Raw genomic sequence first — 24,377 nt, 5'->3', positions numbered from 1 at the left:
GCAGCAGCTGACAGTGCAGCAACAGCAGCAGCAGCTGTACCACCAATAGTAGCGATGGTTGATTGGGGTTTATTATACAACCTGGCCAGCTCGGAGACATGCACTCCACTTTCATACTTATCAATGATCTTTTTCTTCATCTCTATTGTAATTCTCACCCTTATTGCTGTAGGGTTGGCACTAGAAGCTTTCTTGGGGCCCATGGTCACTTATTTTCCAGAAAAAGCACCGAAAACACTGTAATAATACGAAATATTCCGATTGTATGCTTGGATGTTACCGTGGAGGCTGGCTGGTAAACAATGCCACCGGCGGAACATGTGAGCGCGTCTCGGACGAAAATCGGTAAGCGGGTTTTTAAGCGGTATGTGAGGCAAAATTTTTGCAATTAAAGTAAGCGGTATGCGAAATAATCGCTATGTGATGCCATCGTTATGCGGGGGTCCACTGTATATATCTATGCTAAAATAATGAATTATACGTAACATTTGCAATAATAAATTACAATCAACTCCTTATGACGCTCCGTGTCTCTCACGACACTTATCCGTGGTGTGGTGTGACGCTCCCTCTCAACTGTGTCACTTGACACCCTTTCTTCTGTGTAATGACGCTCCTGCTCAACCGTGTCCACTAGACACCCTTTTCTGTGTCGCACAACACTCCTACTCTCCGTGTCACACGACACCCTTTTCTCTGCGTCATACACAATATCTCTACTGTGTCACTCTTGACACCCTTGTCTCTGCGTCGCACACTATCACCCACAGCGTCTTTCTTAAAGCCAGTCACATGATACTATTCAATGTACACTACAACCTGACCATCTTCAGTGTCACACGACACCCTTTTCTTCTCAGTGTTCCACTACGGTCCTGTAGCATATCTCAGTGTTCCACTCCATCATACTTCCCTAAGTGTCACACTACGGTCCTAGCTCAGTTCAGTGTAACACTCCAACCTTTTCTTCATGTAGTGTCCCACTAAAACAGCATCAGTTGACTCCGGCCCACAGTTGACCAGCGTAGGCGGTGAACCGCAGACATCACCGGTAGTCCTGTAAATACTCTCCAAAGCCGGTTGACACACCGCAAGGTGGTCCAGTTAATCCTGCTTGCCAAACACCATGCTGCAAGCTCACTGAATGCGGCAGTCAAATAAATGAGGCCAACAGACTCAGTGAGCTGCGGTGAGCGCTTCCTCTAACGCCAGTAGAAGTCAGTAGAATACTCTCTACTGCCAGTAGATGTGTACCATTAGGTGTTCTGGTAACTACTGCTTCGATGCGTACCGTGAGGTGTTCAGGTACCTACTGCTGCTAAGGCCAGTAGATGTGTACCGTGAGGTATTCAGGTACTTACTGCTTCTAAAGCCAGTAGATGTGTACGATTAGGTGTTCAGGTACCTACTGCTTAGATGCGTACCATGAGGTGTTCAGGTCCATAATGCTGCAGTGCGTACCGTGAGGTGTTCAGGTACTTACTGCTTAGATGTGTACCGTTAGGTGTTCAGGTACTTAATGCTTCTAAAGCCAGTAGATGTGTACAATTAGGTGTTCAGGTACCTACTGCTTAGATGCGTACCGTGAGGTGGTCAGGTACTTATTGCTCTAAGGCCGGCTCAGCAGTCCCCACAATGAGTTTGATGACGTACCATGTGGTACTGCCGGCCGGCAGGTTAACTATTTAACCGCTAGTTTGGCAGGGGCCGTAACAAGCACCGTCAGCTGCTGCTGCTGCTGTACCACCGTCAGCTGCTGCTGCTGCTGTACCACCGTCAGCTGCTGCTGCTGTAGTACCGTCTGCTGTTGCTGTAGCACTGTCAGCTGCTGCTGCTGCTGCTGCTGTAGCACCGTTGTTGGTGTGGCTTATTGAGAATACCAAGAAGCAATTAACCTCAGAGGGTTAGCCACCCAGGATAACCCAAAAAAGTCAGTGTCATCAAAGACTGTCTAACTTATTTCCATTGGGGTCCTTAATCTTGTCTCCCAGGATGCAACCCACACCAGTCGACTAACACCCAGGTGAACAGGGAAAAATGCCTGGAACTAGTGTTCATATTGGTGAATTTATAGCCAGCAAAGGTTGGTTTGAGAGATTTAAGAATCGTAGTGGCATACACAGTGTGATAAGGCATGTTCTGGAAGAAAATGCCAAACAGGACCTACAGTACTCAGGAGGAAAAGGCACTCCCAGGACACAGTGTCTCATCAGTCATTGCTGCATCTTCAATAAAGGTAAGTGTCATTTATTCTTCATTTAGTAGAGTAGTATATGCACAATATATATTGAGTAGTACATGCACAATATATATTGTGCATGTACTACTCTACTATTGTGCGTGTATTCTTCTCTTTGTGTGTAGGAAAATGTATATTTCATGTGGTAAAATTTTTTTTTTCATACTTTTGGGTGTCTTGCACAGATTAATTTGATTTCCATTATTTCTTATGGGGAAAATTCATTCGCATAACGATAATTTCGCATAACAATGAGCTCTCAGGAACGGATTAATATAATTATGCGGGGCTCCACTGTATCTGAAAACATTCACTTCTTCCATACTCTTCCTCCCCAATTTGATATCCAATTTTTCTTTATCTAAATCATTTGATACCCTCATCACCTTACTCTTTTCTATGTTCACTTTCAACTTTCTACTTTTACAAACCTTCTGAAACTCGTCCACTAATATTTGCAGCTTTTCTTTAGAATCTCCCATAAGCACAGTATCATCAACAGAAAGTAACTGTCCACTACCACTTTGTATTTGATTTCCCATAATTTATTCCCACCCCTCTCCCGAACACCTTAGCATTTACTTCTTTTACAACCCCATCTATAAATATGTTAAACAACCATGATGACATTATACATCCCTGTCTAAGATCTACTCTTACTTCGGTCCAAGTCAGATCAAAATGTCGTCATTAGCTCCCCTCCCCTGTGTACGGGTTATTTGTGTATAAACTCCCTCTTACCCTAACCTGAGCCTCACTATCCTCATAAAAACTCTTTACAGCCTTCAGTAACTTATTACCTATTCCACACACTTGCAACATCTGCCACATTGCTCCCCTATCCACCCTATGAGGACACGTAAGTGGTTAATTAATGAAAATTATAATAACGTAATATACTCCAGAGCGAATTATTATTATTATTGTGTCTTCACACTAATGAGACACTCTTAGCTACTCCCTTGCCTGGTGTAGCTACTCTTACTTTGTAAGAATGTCAGATAGTGATTTTAATGCACCTGCATGCCAGCATGGTGTGTATGTAAATTTATTTAGGCAAGTACAGTTTCAGTAATATCTTGGTATCATCGCAGCCGTAGACATACCTTGCTCACTGAGTTTAATTAAGAGCCTTATGACTCCAACACTTTTTTTTTTTTTCACAACTATACTTAGATGCCATTGTAACACAAAAAGAGTACAGTACAGTGGACCCTCGCCTAACGAACGCATCGCATAACGTTAAATCCGCCTAGCAATACATTTTAACATAAAAAATTTGCCTCAGCTAGCGCTAAAAAACTCTCAACGCAATTCGTTCGAGACGCGTCCACGTGCGGCCTGAGCCCGCCTCACTTGTTCCGTGGGTGCCAGTGTTTACAAGTCAGCCACCGCAGTCGCTTCCAAGCATACAATCGGAACATTTCATATTATCACAGCCTTTTTAGTGATTGTACCTGCAAAATAAGTCACCATGGGCCCCAAGAAAGCTTCTAGTGCCAACCCTACAGCAAGAAGAGTGAGAATTACTATGGATATGAAGAAAGAGATCATTGCTAAGTATGAAAGTGGAGTGCATGTCTCCGAGCTGGCCAGGTTGTACACAAAACCACAATCAACCATCGCTACTATTGTGGCCAAGAAAACGGCAATCAAGGAAGCTGTTCTTGCCAAAGGTGCAACTTTGTTTTCGAAACAGATCGCAAGTGATAGAAGATGTTGAGAGAGTGTTATTGGTGTGAATAAACGAAAAACAGATAGCAGGAGATAGCATCTCTCAAGCGATCATATGTGAAAAGGCTAGGAAGTTGCATGACAATTTTATTAGAAAAATGCCAGCAACTAGTGATGTGAGTGAATTTAAGGCCAGCAAAGGTTGGTTTGAGAGATTTAAGAATCGTAGTGGCATTCATAGTGTGATAAGGCATGGTGAGGCTGCCAGTTCAGACCAAAAAGCAGCTGAAAAATATGTGCAGGAATTCAAGGAGTACATACAGTGAAGGACTGAAGCCTGAACAAGTGTTTGTGATGAAACAGGCCTGTTTTGGAAGAAAATGCCAAGCAGGACCTACATTACTCAGGAGGAAAAGGCACTCTCAGGACATAAGCCTATGAAAGACAGGCTTACTCTGTTGTGTGCCAATGCTAGTGGTGATTGCAAAGTGAAGCCTTTATTGGTGTATCACTCTGAAACTCCCAGAGTGTTCAGGAAAAACAATGCCCTCAAGGCTAATTTGTGTGTGCTGTGGAGGGCAAACAGTAAGGCATGGGTCACTAGGGGCTTTTTCTATGACTGGTTACACCATGCATTTTCCCCCACTGTGAAAAATTACCTAATTGAGAAGAAATTAGACCTTAAGTGCTTCCTGGTATTAGACAATGCTCCTGGTCATCCTTCAGACGTGATAGAGTGACTTTCTGCGGAAATGAGCTTCATTAAGGTCAAGTTTTTGCCTCCTAATACCACTCCTCTCCTGCAGCCCATGGACCAGCAGGTCATTTCCAACTTCAAGAAACTGTACACAAAAGCTATGTTTGAAAGGTGCTTTGTAGTGACCTCAGAAACTCAATTGACTCTAAGAGTTTTGGAGAGATCACTTTAGCATCCTCAATTGTGTAAACATTATAGGTAAGGCTTGGGAGGAAGTGACTAAGAGGACCTTGAACTCTGCTTGGAAGAAACTGTGGCCAGAATGTGTAGACAAAAGGGATTTTGAAGGGTTTGAGACTAACCCTGGGAATCCTATGCCAGTTGAGGAATCCATTGTGGCATTGGGGAAGTCCTTGGGGTTGGAGGTTAGTGGGGAGGATGTGGAGTTGGTGGAGGAGGACAATGAAGAACTAACCACTGATGAGCTGCTAGATCATCTTCAACAGCAAGAGGCCACACCTGAGGAAACTGCTTCGGAGGAGGGGATAGAGAAATTGAGGAAGTTGCCTACTTCAAAGATTAATGAAATGTGTGCAGTGTGGCTTAAAGTGCAAACCTTTTTTGATGAAAATCACCCTCACACAGCTATTGCAAGCCGTGCTGGTGACTATTACACTAACAATGTTGTGAAACACTTCAGGAATGTCATAAAGGAACGGGAGGTGCAGGCCTCTATGGACAGACATGTTGTGTGACACAGGTCCAGTGACTCTCAAGCTGGTCCTAGTGGCATTTAAAAGAAGGGAAGTAACCCCGGAAAAGGACTTGCCACCTCAAGTCCTAATGGAACAGGATTCCCCTTCTAAACACTAACACCATCAACACTCCCCTCCTCCCATCCCATCAATCATCACCAGATCTTCAATAAAGGTGTCATGTAACTGTGCATGTCTTCTTCAGTTTGTGTGTATTAAAATTAATATATCATGTGGTAAAAATTTTTTTTTGTTCATACTTTGGGGTGTCAGGAACGGATTAATTTGATTTCCATTATTTCTTATGGGGAAAATTAATTCGCCTAACAATAATTTCGCCTAACGTTGAGCTCTCAGGAACGGGTTAATAGCGTTAGGCGAGGGTCCACTGTATATATAAAATATGCAGTAACTCAAAAGACTTGAAACTTTGGAAAGTTTCTAGACTGAATCAAGAGAAGCAGAGTTCACTGAAGATGTAAACAGAGTGGACGGGTAGTGCCCGGACGCCATAATAGTGAATGAGCTGTATAAATGAATTTTTGGGTATAATTTGAGATGTCTGTATTAGCAAATTGCTGTAAAGCAGGGCCCTTCTGTTGTAACAATTTTTCGCATATGCTGTGTAGTGTAAATATAATTTTGATGGCCCTCTTTTATACTCGTTACTTCCTTTTTTTTCAGGTGCAAGCAGTGTTCAATGAGTCTGTTCAGGAAATAAGAAAGGACTTTACCCAAGTCTATCCTCCCATGCTCAGATTTCAGATAAAAGAAGCCAATGAAATTTGCAAGAAGCTGAAGAACCCATATGTAAGTACTCCCCATTTCTCTAAAAAAACAATAAACCCACTGTTCCGTTAGTAATTCTAGGAATTTCTTCCCTACAGCATGGTCTCAGACCAAGCCTCCTAGGTATAACAGAATATTACAGGATTAAGAACTTTTTGTATAGCACTTTTAAACGTGATAGTATGCCCCATAAGCATGAACACTTAAAGTTGAGTGCAAAGTCTTGGTAGTTTGTGATGCAAGTTTGGCCTCGGTGTTCGGTGTTTCGAGAGGCACTGCCACTCAAGCAGTCTCAAGTTGCTTTCTGGAAGTGTTGTAAGCCTTACTGTGTGCAGCTGGCATTCAATACAGTACCTCATAATTGACGGACAAAAATTGGAGGAACAGGCAGAAATAACAGGCAAAACACTACAGAGGATCAAGGAATTCTTAACAGAACAAAACTGAGTTATTGTCCGGGATGCGTCAAGATGGGCAAGTGTGACTAGTGGGGTTCCACAAGGGTCAGTACTTGTACCAGTACTTTTTCTTGTTTGTGTGAAAGACATGACAGCAGAAATAGTCAGCCATCTCTGTTTACAGATGATTTAAAACTGAGAATACAAACAGGAGCAGACCAGGAAAGGCTACAAATGGATCTGCACAGACTGCAGGATTGGTCTGATTAGTGCCTATTAGAATTCAACCCTAGCAATGTTATGAAAATTTGGCAAGGTCAAAGAAACAGAATACAGGTTTGGGGACAAAGGCTGCAAACCTCCCTGAAAGAGAAGAACCTCAGTGTAAGCATAGTTCCTAATATTTCACCTGAGGCATACATCAACCAAATAAGTCACAGGAAACACAAGAATGGGAAATATAAGGGTAGCTTTCAGAAATCTTGACAAGGAGGTATTCACAACCCTCTATATGGCATATGTCAGGCTCATCTTGTATGCAGCACCAGTAGGGAACCTATATCTTGTAAAGTATGTTAAGACACTGGGAAAAGTTCAGAGGTTTGGAAAGAGACTAGATCCAGAGCTGAGGAGTGTTAGCTTATAAGAAAGACTAGTAGAGCTAAACCTGACAATATTAGAGGACAGAAGGGCCAGGGGTGACATGATTATGATGTAAGTTAGCTTAAAATAATATTTTAGCCTTATAGTGGTCAGAGGTTAAGGCTTGTGCAACCAGGAAAGTGAAGTCAGACTCAACCCTTGCAACCACAAACAGGTGAGAACCTCAGCCACCCACCTCAGCCCAGTAAAGTCACCTCAAGGGAAAAGCTGCCTACCTAGCAAAAAGGAGTATACCAGCAAAGTTCACTTGTTCCCTCTTTTCCCTCCCACAAAAAGCATCTTATTTTTGTGATTGTATGCAAGAATGTACTAGAGAACAACAGTAACAAAAAAAGACAATACCATAACTGGAACAATACACAAATAACCTGCACATAGAAGAGAGGAGCTTACGACGACGTTTCGGTCCGACTTGGACCATTAACAAAGTCACACTGTGACACTGTCACAGTGAGACTTTGTAAATGGTCCAAGTCGAACCGGAATGTCGTCATAAGCTCCTCTCTTCTATGTGTGGGTTATTTGTGTACTAGAGAACTCTAATCTCCAACTGTTTTTATGATGACTCTCAAAATTGTAATAACACGATTGCAAATAAACCACAGAATGGGTTGGGTTAGAACCCTTGGTGAGCGAGTTGTAAAACTGCAGGCCAGTGCATAAGCCACTGGGCCAGCTGGCTACAATAAGATTCACCCAACTACAATAGATTCATCCACTGTGACCACAAATGCATTTGTGGTCACAGTGGGGCTCATGCTAACCTTCCTATGGTGTATAAATATACCTAGTTGGATGAATCTTGTTGTAGCCAGCTGGCCCAGTTGGTTACGCACTGGCCTGCAGTTTTACAACCCACCCGCCATGGTTTATAACACCACATGTTCCGTGGTTACTTTTTATGATGGTTTGGGGACATTGATTTTTTTTTAAACCCTGTTTAAAATCATATGATTCATTTAACTTAAGCTAGATCTTGCCACAGCCTCAGTGGTGTGAGATTTATCTGTAAAAAAAAAAAACTTTCATCTTTAGTCACTGCTAACTTTTCTAATGCATAGTAATGTACTTAGTTGGATGACTTTTTAGACTGGCATGGTACAGTACAATGCTTTTAGTATTGGCCTGTCATTTTTAGGATGGCTTGCCATGGGTTTGAATTTTCTCTTCTGTGAATTGTTTACAATCATGTTATCACAATTTTGCAAGTTATGATGCTGTGTTTGTTTTGACAGGAATTCACACTACAAGAAGTTTTGACCGAGTCCGGCCTTGAGGTAATAGTATTGATTAAGGACCTGCAGCACCTGATGACAGCCACACTCACCCTAGATGCCTTCCAGGAAAAGCTACAGATTTTGCGTGATATTGTCCAGGTTAGTTCACTAAAGATATTGTAGATAGTGTTGAAGACTATTCAAAATACAATAGGGTCCCACTTATACGGCAGGTTATGTTCCAGACTACCGCCGCAAAGCAGACACCGCTGGAAAGCAGAACACCATTTTTTCCACTTATAAATGCGTATAAATGCCAGATAACAAGTTTACACCAACATATATTAACCCTTTGGGGGTCGACAGGTCCTCTCAGAGACTTGTTCTCAGGGTCGGCCAAATTTAAAAAAAAAAAAAAAATTCTTATGAAAAGATAGAATCTTTTCCCGATCATAATGACACCAAAAGTATGAAATTCGATGGAAAACTTACGGAATTATGCTCTCACGAAGTTAGCAGTCTTGATGATGTTTACACATCGGTGATTTTGCCCACTTTGAGCCCTATTTTCGGCCAGTTCCAGTGTACTAGTCGACAAAAATCATAACTATTTCGCTAGAACTCCATGTTTTCTATCGAATGAGTACAAGAAACTACCCATTTACCAATTTCAACTATCCAATAAAGTGGTCAGAATATAGCAATTTTGCCAATTTCACACAAATTTCAAAAGATGCCAATTTCCGAATAGGGTCCAGAATAAACAAGAAAGACATTCCTGGCACTAAAATAACAAGTTCTCTGTTCATTAGTCACATCCCTAGGCCCCTCTTATATTTCTTTGGCTTTCCACTTTGAATTTTTATTCTTACAAAAATAAGATTTACTGTTATGCAGGCTACTGCATTAGTGTAGAAATGGTATAAATAATATCAGCACACTTGTGAAAGAATATTAGACTCACCAGTTGATGTGTATTGGACGCTTGGCATGATTTGTTTACTGCTGAACTTTGGTAAAAATTGAACATATCTGCTACTTTGAGCTCAATTTCTCGGTACTTTTCATTGTAAAACCAGTCAAAATCATCTCAATTTCTGTAATATGTCTTCCATTCTACAAAATGAGACCAAAAAAACTAGAATACAAAAATAAATACCATACGAAAATACAGTGCAATGTCGCTGTTTTAACCCAAAAACCCTGTCAGTTTTTTTTTTTTCCTCATTACGCACTGTGTGCTGCAGGATTTTTTTTTATACTGTGCACAGTGACCACATAGACCCATTCTTACATATGTAGGCCTACCAGCTTTCTCTCATTAGATTTGAGGGCTCTAGAATTTAGGCGTACTAGTATGTCAAAAGCCTTGGGTCGTAAGACGTACTAGTACGTCCGAAACCCCCAAAGGGTTAAGTTAGCAATAGAACTAGGTACTAAAAAACAAAGTAAAATACACACACAGTACACTCATTATTTACCTTAAAATATTTATAGTCTTAATGTAGGGCAAACGGTGAGTAGTGTTTATTGTAAGAAGTCAGGTGTGGTAGGAATGGTAGCCTTCCTTGCCACCCCACCCACACATAATATACTACGATGCTTAAAGCGACCTCGAGTGATACAGTGCATATACAGTACACTCATTTCTTTCTTTAAAATATTTGTAGTCTTAATGTAGGGTGAGAGGTGAAAAGTATTTATTTGTGGGAAGTCGTGTGGGAGGTATTGTACCCTGCCTGGTCACTCCACCTACTACGACATTTAAAGCACCCTAGAGCGATAAAATGCGTATACGTACAGTACATTCATTACTTACCTTAAAATATTTGTAGTCTTAATATAGGGTGAGAGGTCAGTAAACGAATAAAAGAATAAACGAGAGGGAGAGAGAACAAGAACATGAGAGAATAGTAAGCTCGCAAGTTCTGTAAACAAACCACCCAGACACGTATGGTTTTAGTTCATTTCCTCAAGCCGCCTGGAAAAACATCTCGTATTTGTTAATTTATTTTACTGTGGATAAATTTATCATGTTTATATGTTATGTAGTGTGTTTATTATAAAATTTTGAAAAAATATCATAGATGAATTAAGCAAAATGTCTATAATGTTTTTATATGACATTTAATGTGCCTGAGTGATTATTATTGTGTTATTATTATTAATATGGTGTATTGAAGACTAATAAGACACTCTTAGTGATTTTTATGTGTACCTGCACGCCAGCACAATGTGTAAGTTTACTTAGGTGCAAGTACACATAAGTATAATTATCAGAGTACGTATATATAAAATATGAAATAACTTTAAAACTTGAAATTTTGGAAAGTTTCCAAACATAATGGAGAGATGCGGTGCTCACAGAGAATGTAAACAAACCAGGTGACACGTGACGTATTAGAAAGACAGGGAACTGTATATAGAGAGATTTGGTCATAATTTGAAATCGCCATATTAGCGGAATGCCGTAAGACAAAACACTGTAAAGCTGGGCCCTACTGTACTGTCAGCGATGGAAGGAGTTTTTTTTAATTTCCTTCATTTCCTTTATCTTAAATTTGGTCCATAGAGCAAATGTGTAATAGAATCATTCCTTAATTTTATTTTTAAGCCACTACCATTAACCCTTTCACTGTTGGGACCCCTAATTCTAAACTCGCTCTGTGTCGAAAAATATTTGGAAAAAAAAAAAATTTCATATCAAAATCTTAAGAATATTTTTGTGAGTTTTAAAAAAAAAAAATTGTAATCAGTACTTACCAAGATATAGGGATGTGAAGTTGACAGAAAGTGAACTGCTTACGGCAACATCGGCGACTGCTGGTAATATTATTTTTACTTTTAGTCTGCTTTCTTCTTTTATTTTTTAATTTTTTTTTTCAAGTAACTTTTGTGGCCTGTGAGACCAATGTAGTGTATAATGTATATATATATCCACTTGTTGTATGCAACACAATAACCACACAAACATTGTTATTATATTGTTAACAAAACATGTTTACACAAACCCACACTGCCTTCCTCACTACCCACACTGCCTTCCCCAACACCCATGGTGTCTTCCCCACCACCCACATGGAAATAAGTCACTTAGGCTTTTTTGGGTTATCTTAGGTAATCTACACACAAGCTGCTGTGTTTACACAAACCTACGCTGCCTTCCCCACTACTAATGCTGCCTTCCCCACCACCCACACTGCCTTCACCGCTACCCATGCTGCCTTCCCCACCACCCACATGGAAATAAGTCACTTTGACTTTTTTATGTTATCCTAGGTAATCTACACGTGTTACAAATTGGGAAGAGTCCCAATTCACTGGGAGTGAGGTATTCCTTACCACTAGGCTTGGTGACCAAGGCGTACTGAATTAGCACTCCTACAGTGTACTGTGGCCTGACTCATGAAATCGTAATGACACGATTGCAAACAAACCGTACCCCAGCCGGGATTGAACCCGCGGTCAGAGAGTCTCAAAACTCCAGACCGTCGCGTTAGCCACTAGACCAGCTAGGACGAATCTTATTGTGGCTAGCTGGTCTAGTGGCTAACGCGACGTTCTGGAGTTTTGAGACTCTCTGACCGCGGGTTCAATCCCAGCCGGGGTATGGTTTTTTTACTGTGGCCTCCTCGATTTTTTTTTATACTGCGCATACTGACCACGCAGACCCATTCTCTCACATGTAGGTCTACCAGATTTCTCCTGCTAGATTTGGAGCCACTAGAATTTTGGCATATTAATACATCACCAACACTGGCTTGTAAGCTGTACCTGTACTGCACCGACAGTGAAAGGAGTAAATTGATACTACAGAAATGCAGGGTTATAAAATTTGTTGGTACATATACACTACATTTTGAAGTATGACAAACTGATGTGTTTAAATTTTTATGAACCATGTTGGACTTATAGCCTGTCTGCAACTTTAAGCTGTATGTATGAGGACTTTCCTGTCAATTTCTTGCTTAGTTTGCCTACCTCCCAGTTTTGTGAATGCTTGTTTTTGTACTCTAGTCAGCAACCTTAACAGGCACAGCTGACATGGGAAGGTGACAATCTCCATCAGTAGTTTATTAAACTCCCCAGAAACAGCTTCTGTATTTTGTTTTTGGGTTCTTACCAGCTACGTAGGAACTGTACCATGGACACCTAATATAACAATGTAGGAAGATGTAAACAGAAAAGCAGGAAACTCAAAGTACTCGACTGTTAATCTGAGTGATTTAATAAAACCACCCAGCTCAAAAAGAATCAATGGACAAAGGCCTACATCTTGTGTCTAGGAAGTGGCTTAAGCTTCTCCCCACTGTAGAGAAAAGCCCTCATCATTGTATGCAAACCTGGTCGTACTTAATACCCATTGTGCAACTTGACTGCTTTGTGTTGTCACGAGCAAATGCCTGGTCCCACAATGTCAGATCCCAAACCCCCATATTTGTAGACATCCCTAAATGGTAATTTTGGCAATGTAATCCATCTTATACTGATAGGCCATTTCATTCAACAATAAACATTTTTAAAATGTTTAGTTGTAGAAAGGAATCCTTGTTTAAAGCCCATGTCATATGAAATTGGACCTTAATAGGATGTGAACCTTGCTGGATTCTAACAGATGGTCACATTTTGTTCCCCAATATGCCAGTAAAAAGCAGGTATCGTGTTTCCAAGTACATGTTGGTATCTTAAGCTGTGTCAGAGAACAATCCCAAAATTCTGAGTGTTCTTTCAAGGAAATTTGAGTTGGTACTATCTTTGGGACCCTGGAAAGGATGACACAGTGATTGAAATTTAATTTTTATGCATTTTCCATTTAAAGTTGACCTTAAATAGTGATGTGCTCACCCATATGTACTCGCCTGTATGTGGCTGCATGGGTCAGGTCTTGGCTCCTGGCCCCACCTCTCAACTTGCCAATTACTCATTCTTGTGGCCTTATTGTACCTGTTCTTAACCCCTTAACTGTCCAAATGTAGATCCGTTCTTGCTGCTAGTGCTCTAAACATAAATCAGTGTTTTATTTTTCCTGCCTCCAAATTTGGCACGATTGGCCTGAGATGCCTGGTCAGTATAGAATGGGTCTTAACACTCGGTGTACGCAGTATTAAAAATAATCTGGGGCCACTTAGTACCTTGTGGGAGCACCAGTTCAATTCAATGCCAGCTAATAACAAAAAAAGGCACAATACCGTGACTGGAACGATACACAAATAACCTGCATATAGAAAAGAGGAGCTTACGACGATGTTTCGATCCAACTTGGACCATTTACAAAGTCACTAATGAGAAATAGAGCAGGAAGGGGTATACATAGGCAGGAAGAGGTGGTGGTGGTGGTGGTGGTGGTAGTAGTAGTAGTAGTAGCAGTGGTGGTGGTAGTAGTAGTAGTGGGGAATAAGGAGGACGAGCCAGTCAAATACAAAGAAAGGGGAGCACTGCAAGGGAGCTAGGTGCCCACAGAGGGAGAGCAAGTACATAGAGGTGGGGAAGAAGGGGAAGTGATGAAATAAATAATGAAGGAACAGAAACTCGAGACAGAAGAAAGACAACCCAGAGGAGAAAAAGGGGAAGAGGGAGAAGAAGAAAAAAGGAGGAATCAGGTTGAGTCACGGGTGTTCTGAAGTTTGGAGCATTTTACAATGTAGTGGGAGAGGAAGACATCTACAAAGACGAAGCCAGGACTAAGATTCATACAAGGAAAGTTGTGTATTAGAGAGGATTCAACTAGACGGCAACTGTTAAAGTTGGAAGTAGCGAAGACAGTTTTAGCAGAAGACCAATCAATAGGATGGCTGTGGTCTCTGACGTGACAGAACAGAGCATTGTTAGTGTCGGCAAGCCTAACTATTTTTGTGCTCCCTAAGTCTGTCAGAAAGAGATCGACCAGTTTCACCAAAGTATTGAAGAGGACAGGAGGAGCAAGAAATAGAGTAGACACCAGGAACATCTGTAGAGGGAGGAGAGGTATGCACGAGATTAGTGCGAAGAGTGTTAGTCTGGCGGAAAGTAAGCTTGATGTCTAAGGGACGGAGAGAATTGTTGAGATTAGAAGGACCAGAAATGTAGCGAAGGCAGAGGACAGAAGAGTTCCCAGGAGTAGAGAGTTTGGGAGAGAAGAAATTACGTTTAGCATGTGAGAGGGCAGAGTCTATGAAATGGGAAGGGTAGCCAAGACGGGAAAACGAATTATGAAGAGTGGAAATTTTTCTCGTCTTGGTTACCCTTCCCATTTCATAGACTCTGCCCTCTCACATGCTAAACGTAATTTCTTCTCTCCCAAACTCTACTCCTGGGAACTCTTCTGTCCTCTGCCTTCGCTACATTTCTGGTCCTTCTAATCTCAACAACTCTCTCCGTCCCTTAGACATCAAACTTACTTTCCGCCGGACTAGCACTCTTCGCACTAATCTCATGCATACCTCTCCTCCCTCTACAAATGTTCCTGGTGTCTACTCTATTTCTTGCTCCTCCTGTCCTCTTCAATACTTTGGTGAAACTGGTCGATCTCTTTCTGACAGATTTAGGGAGCACAAAAATAGTGTTAGGCTTGCTGACACTAACAATGCTCTGTTCTGTCACGTCAGAGATCACAGCCATCCTATTGATTGGTCTTCTGCTAAAACTGTCTTCGCTACTTCCAACTTTAACGGTTGCCGTCTAGTTGAATCCTCTCTAATACACAACTTTCCTTGTATGAATCTTAGTCCTGGCTTCGTCTCGGTAGATGCCTTCCTCTCCCACTACAGTGGAACCTCAAAAATCGAACTTAATCTGTTCCAGGAGCTAGTTCTAAATTCAAAAAGTCTGAAATTCGAAGAAATATTTCCCATAAGAAATAATGGAAATACAGTTAATCCTTTCCAGAAACCCAAAAATATTCACACAAAAATATTCACACAAAAAATACATTTTATAGAGATTAATTACAGTTTTACATACAACAAATACTCTAGATTTTAATTATGTATAGTAATACATATAAAATAACATTTTTACTTACCTCTATTGAAGATTGGTAATGGCATCTGGAAGATAGGGAGAAGGAGAGAGGGAGTTGGGGTTAGTGTTTGGAAGGAGAATCCCCCTCCATAAGGACTTCCGGTAAAGCCCTCTCTGGGGTTACTTCCCTTCTGTCTTTTAATGCCACTAGGACCAGCTTGAGAGTCACTGGACCCCTGTCTCACAAAATAACTGTCCACAGCCCTGTTTCTGGTGCCTCTTTAACATTTCCCTAAAGTGGGACATGGTTCTGTCACTAAACTTGTTGCAAAGATGGCTTGTTTCAGCTTGCTCAGGGTGGTACTTCTGCACAAACATTTGGACATCATTCCACTTGGCACAAATCTCCTTAATCTTTGAAGGCACCTCATCCACTCCCTATATTAACACCTTTCGCAACATCAGCTTCTTTGATTTGTTCTTTCTTTGACAGGATAGAACCGATGGTCGACTTTTTTTTTCCCATACATCCTGGCAAGCTCAACAAGTCTCACACCACTCTCGTAATTCTGTATTATTTCCTTCTTCACATCTATGGTGTTTCTCACTTTCTTTACCACAGGGGTACCACTAGCAAGTTTCTTTGGGCCCATGGCAGCTTATTTCAGTCCCACAAGCACTAGACGCAATGAAATAATCGTAAAATGCGTGAATGAGAGCAGAGGTTAGTGTTCACTCAAGCATAAATAAAGCTAGACTGCTCACGGCGCTTGCACGGGGACGCGGACAGAGCGGGCCGGCAGACAGGCCCCGTACCCGGCGATCTGAAAATAGGGGCGCGTTCGATAATAGGGACACAGTTTGTCTGAAAAAATGGTCCTATTTTCGAAACGTTCGATATGTGATACGTTCTATTTTTGAGGTTCCACTGTATATTGTAAATTGCTCCAAACTTCAGAACACCCGTGACTTAACCTGATTCCTCCTTTTTTCTGCTCCCTCTTCCCCTTTTTCTCCTCTGGATTGTCTTTCTTCTGTCTCGTGTTTCTGTTCCTTAATTATTTATTTCATCACTTCCCCTTCTTCCCCACCTCTGTGTACTTGCTCTCCCTCTGTGGGCACCTAGCTCCCTTGCAGTGCTCCCCTTTCTTTCCCCGCTACTACCACCACCACTACTACCACCACCACTACTACCACCACCACCACCACTACTACCACCACCACCACCACTACTACCACCACCACCACCACCACTACTACCACCACCACCACCACCACTACTACCACCACCACCACCACTACTACCACCACCACCACCACTACTACCACCACCACCACCACTACTACCACCACCACCACCACTACTACCACCACCACCACCACTACTACCACCCACCACCACCACTACTACCACCACCACCACCACTACTACCACCACCACCACCACCACTACTACCACCACCACCACCACTACTACCACCACCACCACTACTACCACCACCACCACTACCACCACCACCACTACCACCACCACCACTACTACCACCACCACTACCACCACCACCACTACTACCACCACCACTACCACCACCACCACTACTACCACCACCACTACCACCACCACTACTACCACCACCACTACTACCACCACCACTACTACCACCACCACTACTACCACCACCACTACCACCACACCACTGCCACCACTACTACCACCACCACCACTACCACCACCACTACCACCACCACCACTACCACCACCACCACCACCACCACCACTACCACTACTACCACCTACTACTACCACCTACTACTACTACCACCTACTACTACTACCACCTACTACTACTACCACTACTACTACCACTACTACCACCACTACTACTACTACTACCACCACCACTATTACTACCACCACCACCACTACCACTATTACTACCACCACCACCACTACCACCACTACTACCACTACTACTACTACCACCACCACTACTACCACCACTAGTACTATCACCACTACTACTATCACCACTACTACTATCACCACTACTACTATCACCACTACTACCACTACTACTACTACCACCACTACTACTACTACTACCACCACCACTACTACCACCACCACCACCACTACTACCACTACTACTACCACCACTACTACCACTACTACTACCACTACTACTACCACTACTACCACTACTACCACTACCACTACTACTACTACCACTACCACTACTATACTACTACTAGTGTGACTTTGTAAATGGTCCAAGTCGGACCGAAACGTCGTCTTAAGCTCCTCTTCTATATGCGGGTTATTTGTGAATGCCAGCTAGAGCAAACAGCGTGGCAAACACCAGGGATTCACTGATGTCATGTCGTATTAACACTCCCCTTTAAGAGGAAAGTGATGTTGACCCCGAGTTTAGTGGCCTGTCCTTGTCAACCTCATCAATTTCCCTGAGTATTTTGCATGTTATCATATTTTCCCTAGTTCTTCTATCCTCCAGTGTCATTAGATTCAATTCCATTAGCATCTCCCCCATAACTTGTGCCCTTTATTGTGTACTTCTGCATGTGTGATGTCCACATGATTGTTAAATGCAGTAGTGGAAAGACATGAAAGTGAGAATACTTATGTTGGTGAGAAGTGTGGCTTAAACATACTGAAAATGATAGTTCTTTTCCTTTTGGAAGATTTTGATAAGCTGCAGAGGTTAGGGGAGGAGTTTGAGAAAGTGTGCTAAAGAAGGGAGCCGAGTGGGAACATAGAGAAAGAACAAGAAAAGTCCATGCAGTGAAAGGTTGGATGTTATATTAGAGGGAAGGGCTACGGATGAAATGAATTTACATTGAGATTTGTCAATGAAAGACGAGGTTAATCATGGAATTGATGGGAGGAAAAAAGCGTGAGTGGAGCAGTGAGGAGTCTTTGGAGACAAAGAACGTTATCCATGGAAGCAAAGAGGGAAATGTTTGAGAGCATAATGGTACCAATGCTCTTACATGGATGTGAAGCATGGGTGGCAAAAGTTGCAACAAGGAGAAGGCTGGAGCCGGTGGAAATGTTGTGTCTGTGGGCTGTGTGTGGTGTGAATTATGCAGAGAATCTGCAGCTCGGAGATTAGGAGGAGGTGCAGGGTTACTAAAAGCATTATCCAGAGGGCTGAGGAGTTGAGGTGGTTTGGTCATTTTGAGAGGATGGAACAAAATAGAATGACTTGGAGGGCATATAAATATGTAGTGGAAGGTATTTAAAAGAAAGGTCAGCAGACATAATTATTCCCAGGTCTTTTACGTGTTCTTTACTTTCTGTTTGGTGACCCTCTTGACTATATACAAAACTCAAGAGGGTCACCAAATAGAACATAAGAAACATGTAAAAGACCTGGGAATAATTATGTTGGCTGACCTTTCCTTTAAAGACCATAACAAGACAAAGATAACGATAGCCAGGAAGATGACGGGGTGGGTATTGAGAACTTTCAAAACAAGGGAAATACAGTGGACCCCCGGTTTACGATATTATTTCATTCCAGAAGTATGTTCAGGTGCCAGTACTGAATGAATTTGTTCCCATAAGGAATATTGTGAATTAGATTAGTCCATTTCAGACCCCCAAACATACACGTACAAACGCACTTACATAATTGGTAGCATTGGGAGGTGATCGTAAAGCGGGGGGTCCACTGTATAATGCCGAGGGTGACACTCTTCAAATCACTAGTGCTCCCTCACTCGGAATATTGCTCAGTGCTGATGGCCCCGTTCAAAGTAGGAGAAATATCGGAGCTGGAACAAATACTACAAATATTATGCCAGTAATGCACCTAAACTACTGGAAACGCCTTCAAGTCTTGAATATGTACTGACTGGAGCGAAGGAGAGAGATGCATGATAACATATACCTGGAAAGTACTCGAGGGCCTGGTCCCAAATCTGTACACTGCCATAACAACATACTGGAGTGAGAGATGGTAGGAAGTGTAAAATAAACCCAGTGACGAGCAGGGGTGCAGTGGGGACAACAAGGGAACACTGTATCAACATCCGGGGTCCCAGACTATTCAACATGTTGCCAGAAGATATCAAACACGGCTGGAACAAGTGTAGAAGCCTTCAAGAGGAAACTGAACAAGAATCTTCACCAGGTGCCACCTCAACCAGGGTGTGATGGATATGTGGGGCAGTGGGCCTCCAGCAGCAACAGTCTGGTTGACCAGGAAAGCACCAGACTAGCCTGGCCCATGGCTGGGCTCAGAGAGTAGAGAAATTCTCGAAACTCTTCGAAGGTATATCAAAGGTAAAGGTAAGGCAGGGTACAGGTTGTCCTAGGAAAAGTTGGAAGGGGCGGGGGAGAGTAAAGGAGATTTTGTGCGCAAGGAGATTGGAGTGCATGAGTGTGTTAGATAGTGAGTGGAGACGTATGGTTTTTATGACTTGACGTGCTCTTGGAGTGTGAGCAAAGTAACATTTATGAAGGGATTTGGGAAAACCAGTTAGCCAGACTCGAGTCCTGGAAGTGGGAAGTACAGTGCCTGTGCTCCAAAGGAGGGGTGGAGATATGTTGTACTTTTTGAACTGTAGTGTAGGCACGCCTCTGGCAAGACAGTGATGGAGTGAGTGACGATGGAAGTTTCTTCTTTTTCACGTCACCCGGCCTCGGTGAGAAACGACCAATGTGTTAATAAAAAAAGTTAGGAGCGCTGAAAACAGCATTTAAACTTATGTAAGTTGAGTTCCCATCTTGTGTAAATGATGATAAGGTAGATTATGGAAATATATACATATTGTATTAAGTATATTTTGAAGGGATATTTTAAGTGTCTGGATCACATTGCATGGGCTATTACCTTAAAGCATCACATTTTAAAGTACAATTTATATATGGTTATCATGCAAGATAAAAAAAAAAGAGGGGTCTTAAGAGATAAAAGCATAATACTAAATTGTATGAGTGAGTCATGAACTCCTGGGATCAATGTACTTGATAAGTGAGTGAATGATAAGCTGACTGCAGGTGAGAAAGACACTCGCAGTGGAAACCTCTTATTATTTATAATGTTTCATTCAGGACTGGACTTTGAGTATGCTAAAACACATGCATACACCATATTCTGCAAGGATGTTTCTCTTTGTTCACATTTACTTTAATATTTTAGAATGAAGAATATGATGAAGTATTTGAGGCCAGCCTACATTGGGAGCGCACTGAGGATGTGAGCTGTGTTCCTGGGTTTATCAACAAGTTACTAGATTGCCCATCTCTCCATACACTGAATTCCTCCCTGAATTGTTCAATGAGTTCAACCTCATCATTCCTCTCTCGTTCAAACTCTACCAGGAAGAAGAGTAAGTTTTTTTTGATAAGTATTTTCAATATTTTTGTATTGTGTAGTCTTGTGGAAAACAACCAATCTTTTTCTTTTAAGGCACCATTTATAAAATTATATTCAATTAGTAATTTATGCTCTACCTACTACATTTACTGCTTAACCCTTTGGGGGTTTCGGACGTACTAGTACATCTTGCGACCCAGGGTTTTTGACATACTAGTACGCCTAAATTCTTGCGCCCTCAAATCTAGTGAGAGAAAGCTGGTAGGCCTACATATGAAAGAATGGGTCTGTGGTCAGTGTGCGCAGTATAAAAAAAAAAATCCTGCAGCACACAGTGCGTAATGAGGAAAAAAAAAACTTTGACCATGTTTTTGGAATAAAACAGCGACTTTGCACTGTATTTTCGTACGGTATTTATTGTTGTATTCTAGTTTTCTTGGTCTCATTTTATAGAATGGAAGACATATTACAGAAATTGAGATGATTTTGACTGGGTTTACAATGAAAAGTACCTTGAAATTGAGCTCAAAGTAGCAGAAATGTTTGATTTTTACCGAAGTTCAAAAGTAAACAAATCATGCCAAGCGTCCAATACACATCAACTGGCGAGTCTAATATTCTTTCACAAGTGCGCTGATATTATTTATACCATTTCTACACTAATGCAGTAGTCTGCATAACAGTAAATCTTATTTTTTTTTTTGTAAGAATAAAAATTCAAAGTGGAAAGCCAAAGAAATATAAGAGGGGCCTGGGGATGTGACTAACGAACAGAGAACTTATTTTAGTGCCAGGAATGTCTTTCTTGTTTATTCTGGACCCTATTCGGAAATTGGCATCTTTTGAAATTTGTGTGAAATTGGCAAAATTGCTAAATTCTGACCACCTTATTGGATAGTTGCAATTGGTAAATGGGTGGTTTCTTGTATTCATTCAATAGAAAAAATGGAGTTCTAGCGAAATAGTTATGATTTTTGTCGACTAGTGCACTGGAAGTGGCCGAAAATAGGGCTCAAAGTGGGCAAAATCGGCAATGCGTAAACATCATCGAGACTGCTAACTTCGCGAGAGCATAATTCCGTAAGTTTTCCATCAAATTTCATACTTTTGGTGTCATTATGATCGGGAAAAGATTCTCTATCTTTTCATAAGTTTCTTTTTTTTTTAAATTTGGCCAACCCTGAGAACAAGTCTGAGAGGGCCTGTCGACCCCCAAAGGGTTAATAGTACCTGTTTTGTTTAGGCACAGTACAACAATACCAACTAGCAACTAGCTTAAGAATTTCATTGAAAATATGCTCACCAGATTTACCAAATACAAATCTCTTTCTGGAGCCACTGTTCATAGACAGCAACATGTAAACATTTATGACACCTCATATAGTACCCTAACCATAAACCTAGGTGTTCCCCAAGGTAGCATTTGGGTGGCCTTCTTTTCTAACAGTGAAATTTTATAATAGGTAATAGGTTGGTAGACAGCAACCACCCAGGGGGGGTACTACCGTCCTGCCAAGTGAGTGTGAAACGAAAGCTTGTACAGTGGACCCTCAACCAGCGATATTAATCCGTTCCTGAGAGCTCATCGTTAATCGAAATAATCGTTAGTCAAGTTAATTTTCCCCATAAGAAATAATGGAAATCAAATTAATCCGTGCAAGATACCCCAAAGTATTGAAAAAAAAAAATTTTACCACATGAAATATTAATTTTAATACACACAAACTGAAGAAGACATGCACAGTTACATGACACTTAACTTTATTGAAGATCTGGTAATGATTGATGGGATGGGAGGAGGGGAGACTGTTGATCTTCTTAGTGTTTAGAAGGGGAATCCCCTTCCATTAGCACTTGAGGTAGCAAGTCTTTTTCTGGGGTTACTTCCCTTTTTCTTTTAATGCCACTAGGACCAGCTTCAGAGTCACTGGACTTCTGTCGCACAACATATCTGTCCATAGATACCTACATCTCTCGTTCCTTTATGACTTTCCTAAAGTGGTTCACAATATTGTCAGTGTACAGGTTGCCAACACGGCTTGCAGTAGCTGTGTCAGGGTGATTTTCATCAAAAAAGGTTTGCACTACAAGCCACTTTGCACACATTTCCTTAATCTTAGAAGTAGACAACTTCTTCAATTTCTCTCTCCCCTCCTCCAAAGCAGTTTCCTCAGGTCTGCCCTCTTGCTGTTCAAGATGATCTAGCAGCTCATCAGTGGTTAGTTCATCATTGTCCTCCTCCACCAGCTCTTCCACATCCTCCCCACTAACCTCCAACCCCAAGGACTTCCCCAATGCCACAATGGATTCCTCAACTGGCATAGGATTCTCAGGGTTAGCCTCAAACCCTTCAAAATCCCTTTTGTCTACACATTCTGGCCAGTTTTTTCCAAGCAGAGTTCAAGGTCCTTTTAGTCCCTCCCAAGCCTTACCTATAATGTTTACACAATTGAGGATGGTAAAATGATCTTTCCAAAATTCTCTTAGTCAGTTGAGTTTCTGAGGTCACTACAAAGCACCTTTCAAACATAGCTTTTGTGTACAGTTTCTTGAAGTTGGAAATGACCTGCTGGTCCATGGGCTGCAGGAGAGGAGTGGTATTAGGAGGCAAAAACTTGACCTTAGCACTGGCACACAACAGAATAAGCCTGTCTTTCATAGGCTTATGTCCTGGGAGTGCCTTTTCCTCCTGAGTAATGTAGGTCCTTCTTGGCATTTTCTTCCAAAACAGGCCTGTTTCGTCACAATTAAACACTTGTTCAGGTTTCAGTCCTTCACTGTCTATGTACTCCTTGAATTCCTGCACATATTTTTCAGCCGCTTTGTGGTTCGAACCGGCAGCCTCACCATGCCTTATCACACTATGTATGCTACTATGATTCTTAAATCTCTCAAACTAACCTTTGCTGGCCTTTAAATTCACTCGCATCACTAGTTGCTGGCATTTTTTTTAATTAAATCGTCATGCAACTTCCTAGCCTTTTCACATATGATCGCATTAGAGATGCTATCTCCTGCTATCTGTTTCTCGTTTATCCACACCAATAAGAGTCTCTCAACATCTTCTACTGCTTGCGATCTCACTTTCGAAAACATAGTTGCACCTTTGGCAAGAACAGCTTCCTTGATTGCCGTTTTCTTGCCCACAATAGTAGCGATGGTTGATTGGGGTTTATTATACAACCTGACCAGCTCAGAGACACGCACTCCACTTTCATACTTAGCAATGATCTCTTTCTTTATCTCCATAGTAATTATCACCCTTTTTGCTGTAGGGTTGGCACTAGAAGCTTTCTTGGGGCCCATGGTGACTTATTTTGCAAGTGCAATCACTACAAAGGCTGTGATAATATGAAATGTTCCAGTTGTATGTTTGGAAGCGACCGCGGTGGCTGGCTTGTAAACAATGGCACCCACGGGACAAGTGAGGCACGCTCAGGCCAAAGTGGACACGTCTCGTAAGGAACGAATAGCGCTGGTCGGGTTTTTAAGTGCTAGTCGAGGCAAAAATTTTGCGTTAAAATGTATCACTAGTCAGATTTATTGTTAATCGATGCCATCACTGGTTGAGGGTCCACTGTAATTGTTTTACGTGATGGTAGATTGCTGCTGTCTTTTATCTGTCTCATAAATCTGCAAGAATACAGGTACATCTAGCTACTTC

At 41.7% G+C, this 24,377-nt stretch overlaps 1 protein-coding gene across 4 annotated transcripts in view; it reads left to right on the top strand.

Annotated features, from left to right (window-relative positions):
* The window catches only part of LOC128684368 (kinesin-like protein KIF14), a 269,582-nt gene that overhangs the window by 192,801 nt on the left and 52,404 nt on the right, over window positions 1–24,377 (top strand). For all 4 annotated transcript variants that reach the window (XM_070089073.1, XM_070089083.1, XM_070089065.1 and 1 more), the window contains 3 exons: window positions 6,050–6,175; window positions 8,451–8,591; window positions 20,537–20,726. In XM_070089073.1, coding sequence (XP_069945174.1) covers window positions 6,050–6,175; window positions 8,451–8,591; window positions 20,537–20,726 — 457 coding nt within the window. The remainder of the gene's footprint in view (window positions 1–6,049; window positions 6,176–8,450; window positions 8,592–20,536; window positions 20,727–24,377) is intronic.

Source organism: Cherax quadricarinatus, chromosome 2, assembly GCF_038502225.1.
Source record: "Cherax quadricarinatus isolate ZL_2023a chromosome 2, ASM3850222v1, whole genome shotgun sequence".
In the NCBI taxonomy this organism is placed as follows: domain Eukaryota; kingdom Metazoa; phylum Arthropoda; class Malacostraca; order Decapoda; family Parastacidae; genus Cherax; species Cherax quadricarinatus.
Note: the sequence above shows the minus strand (reverse complement) of the source record. Positions and strands in the feature narration are given on the sequence as shown.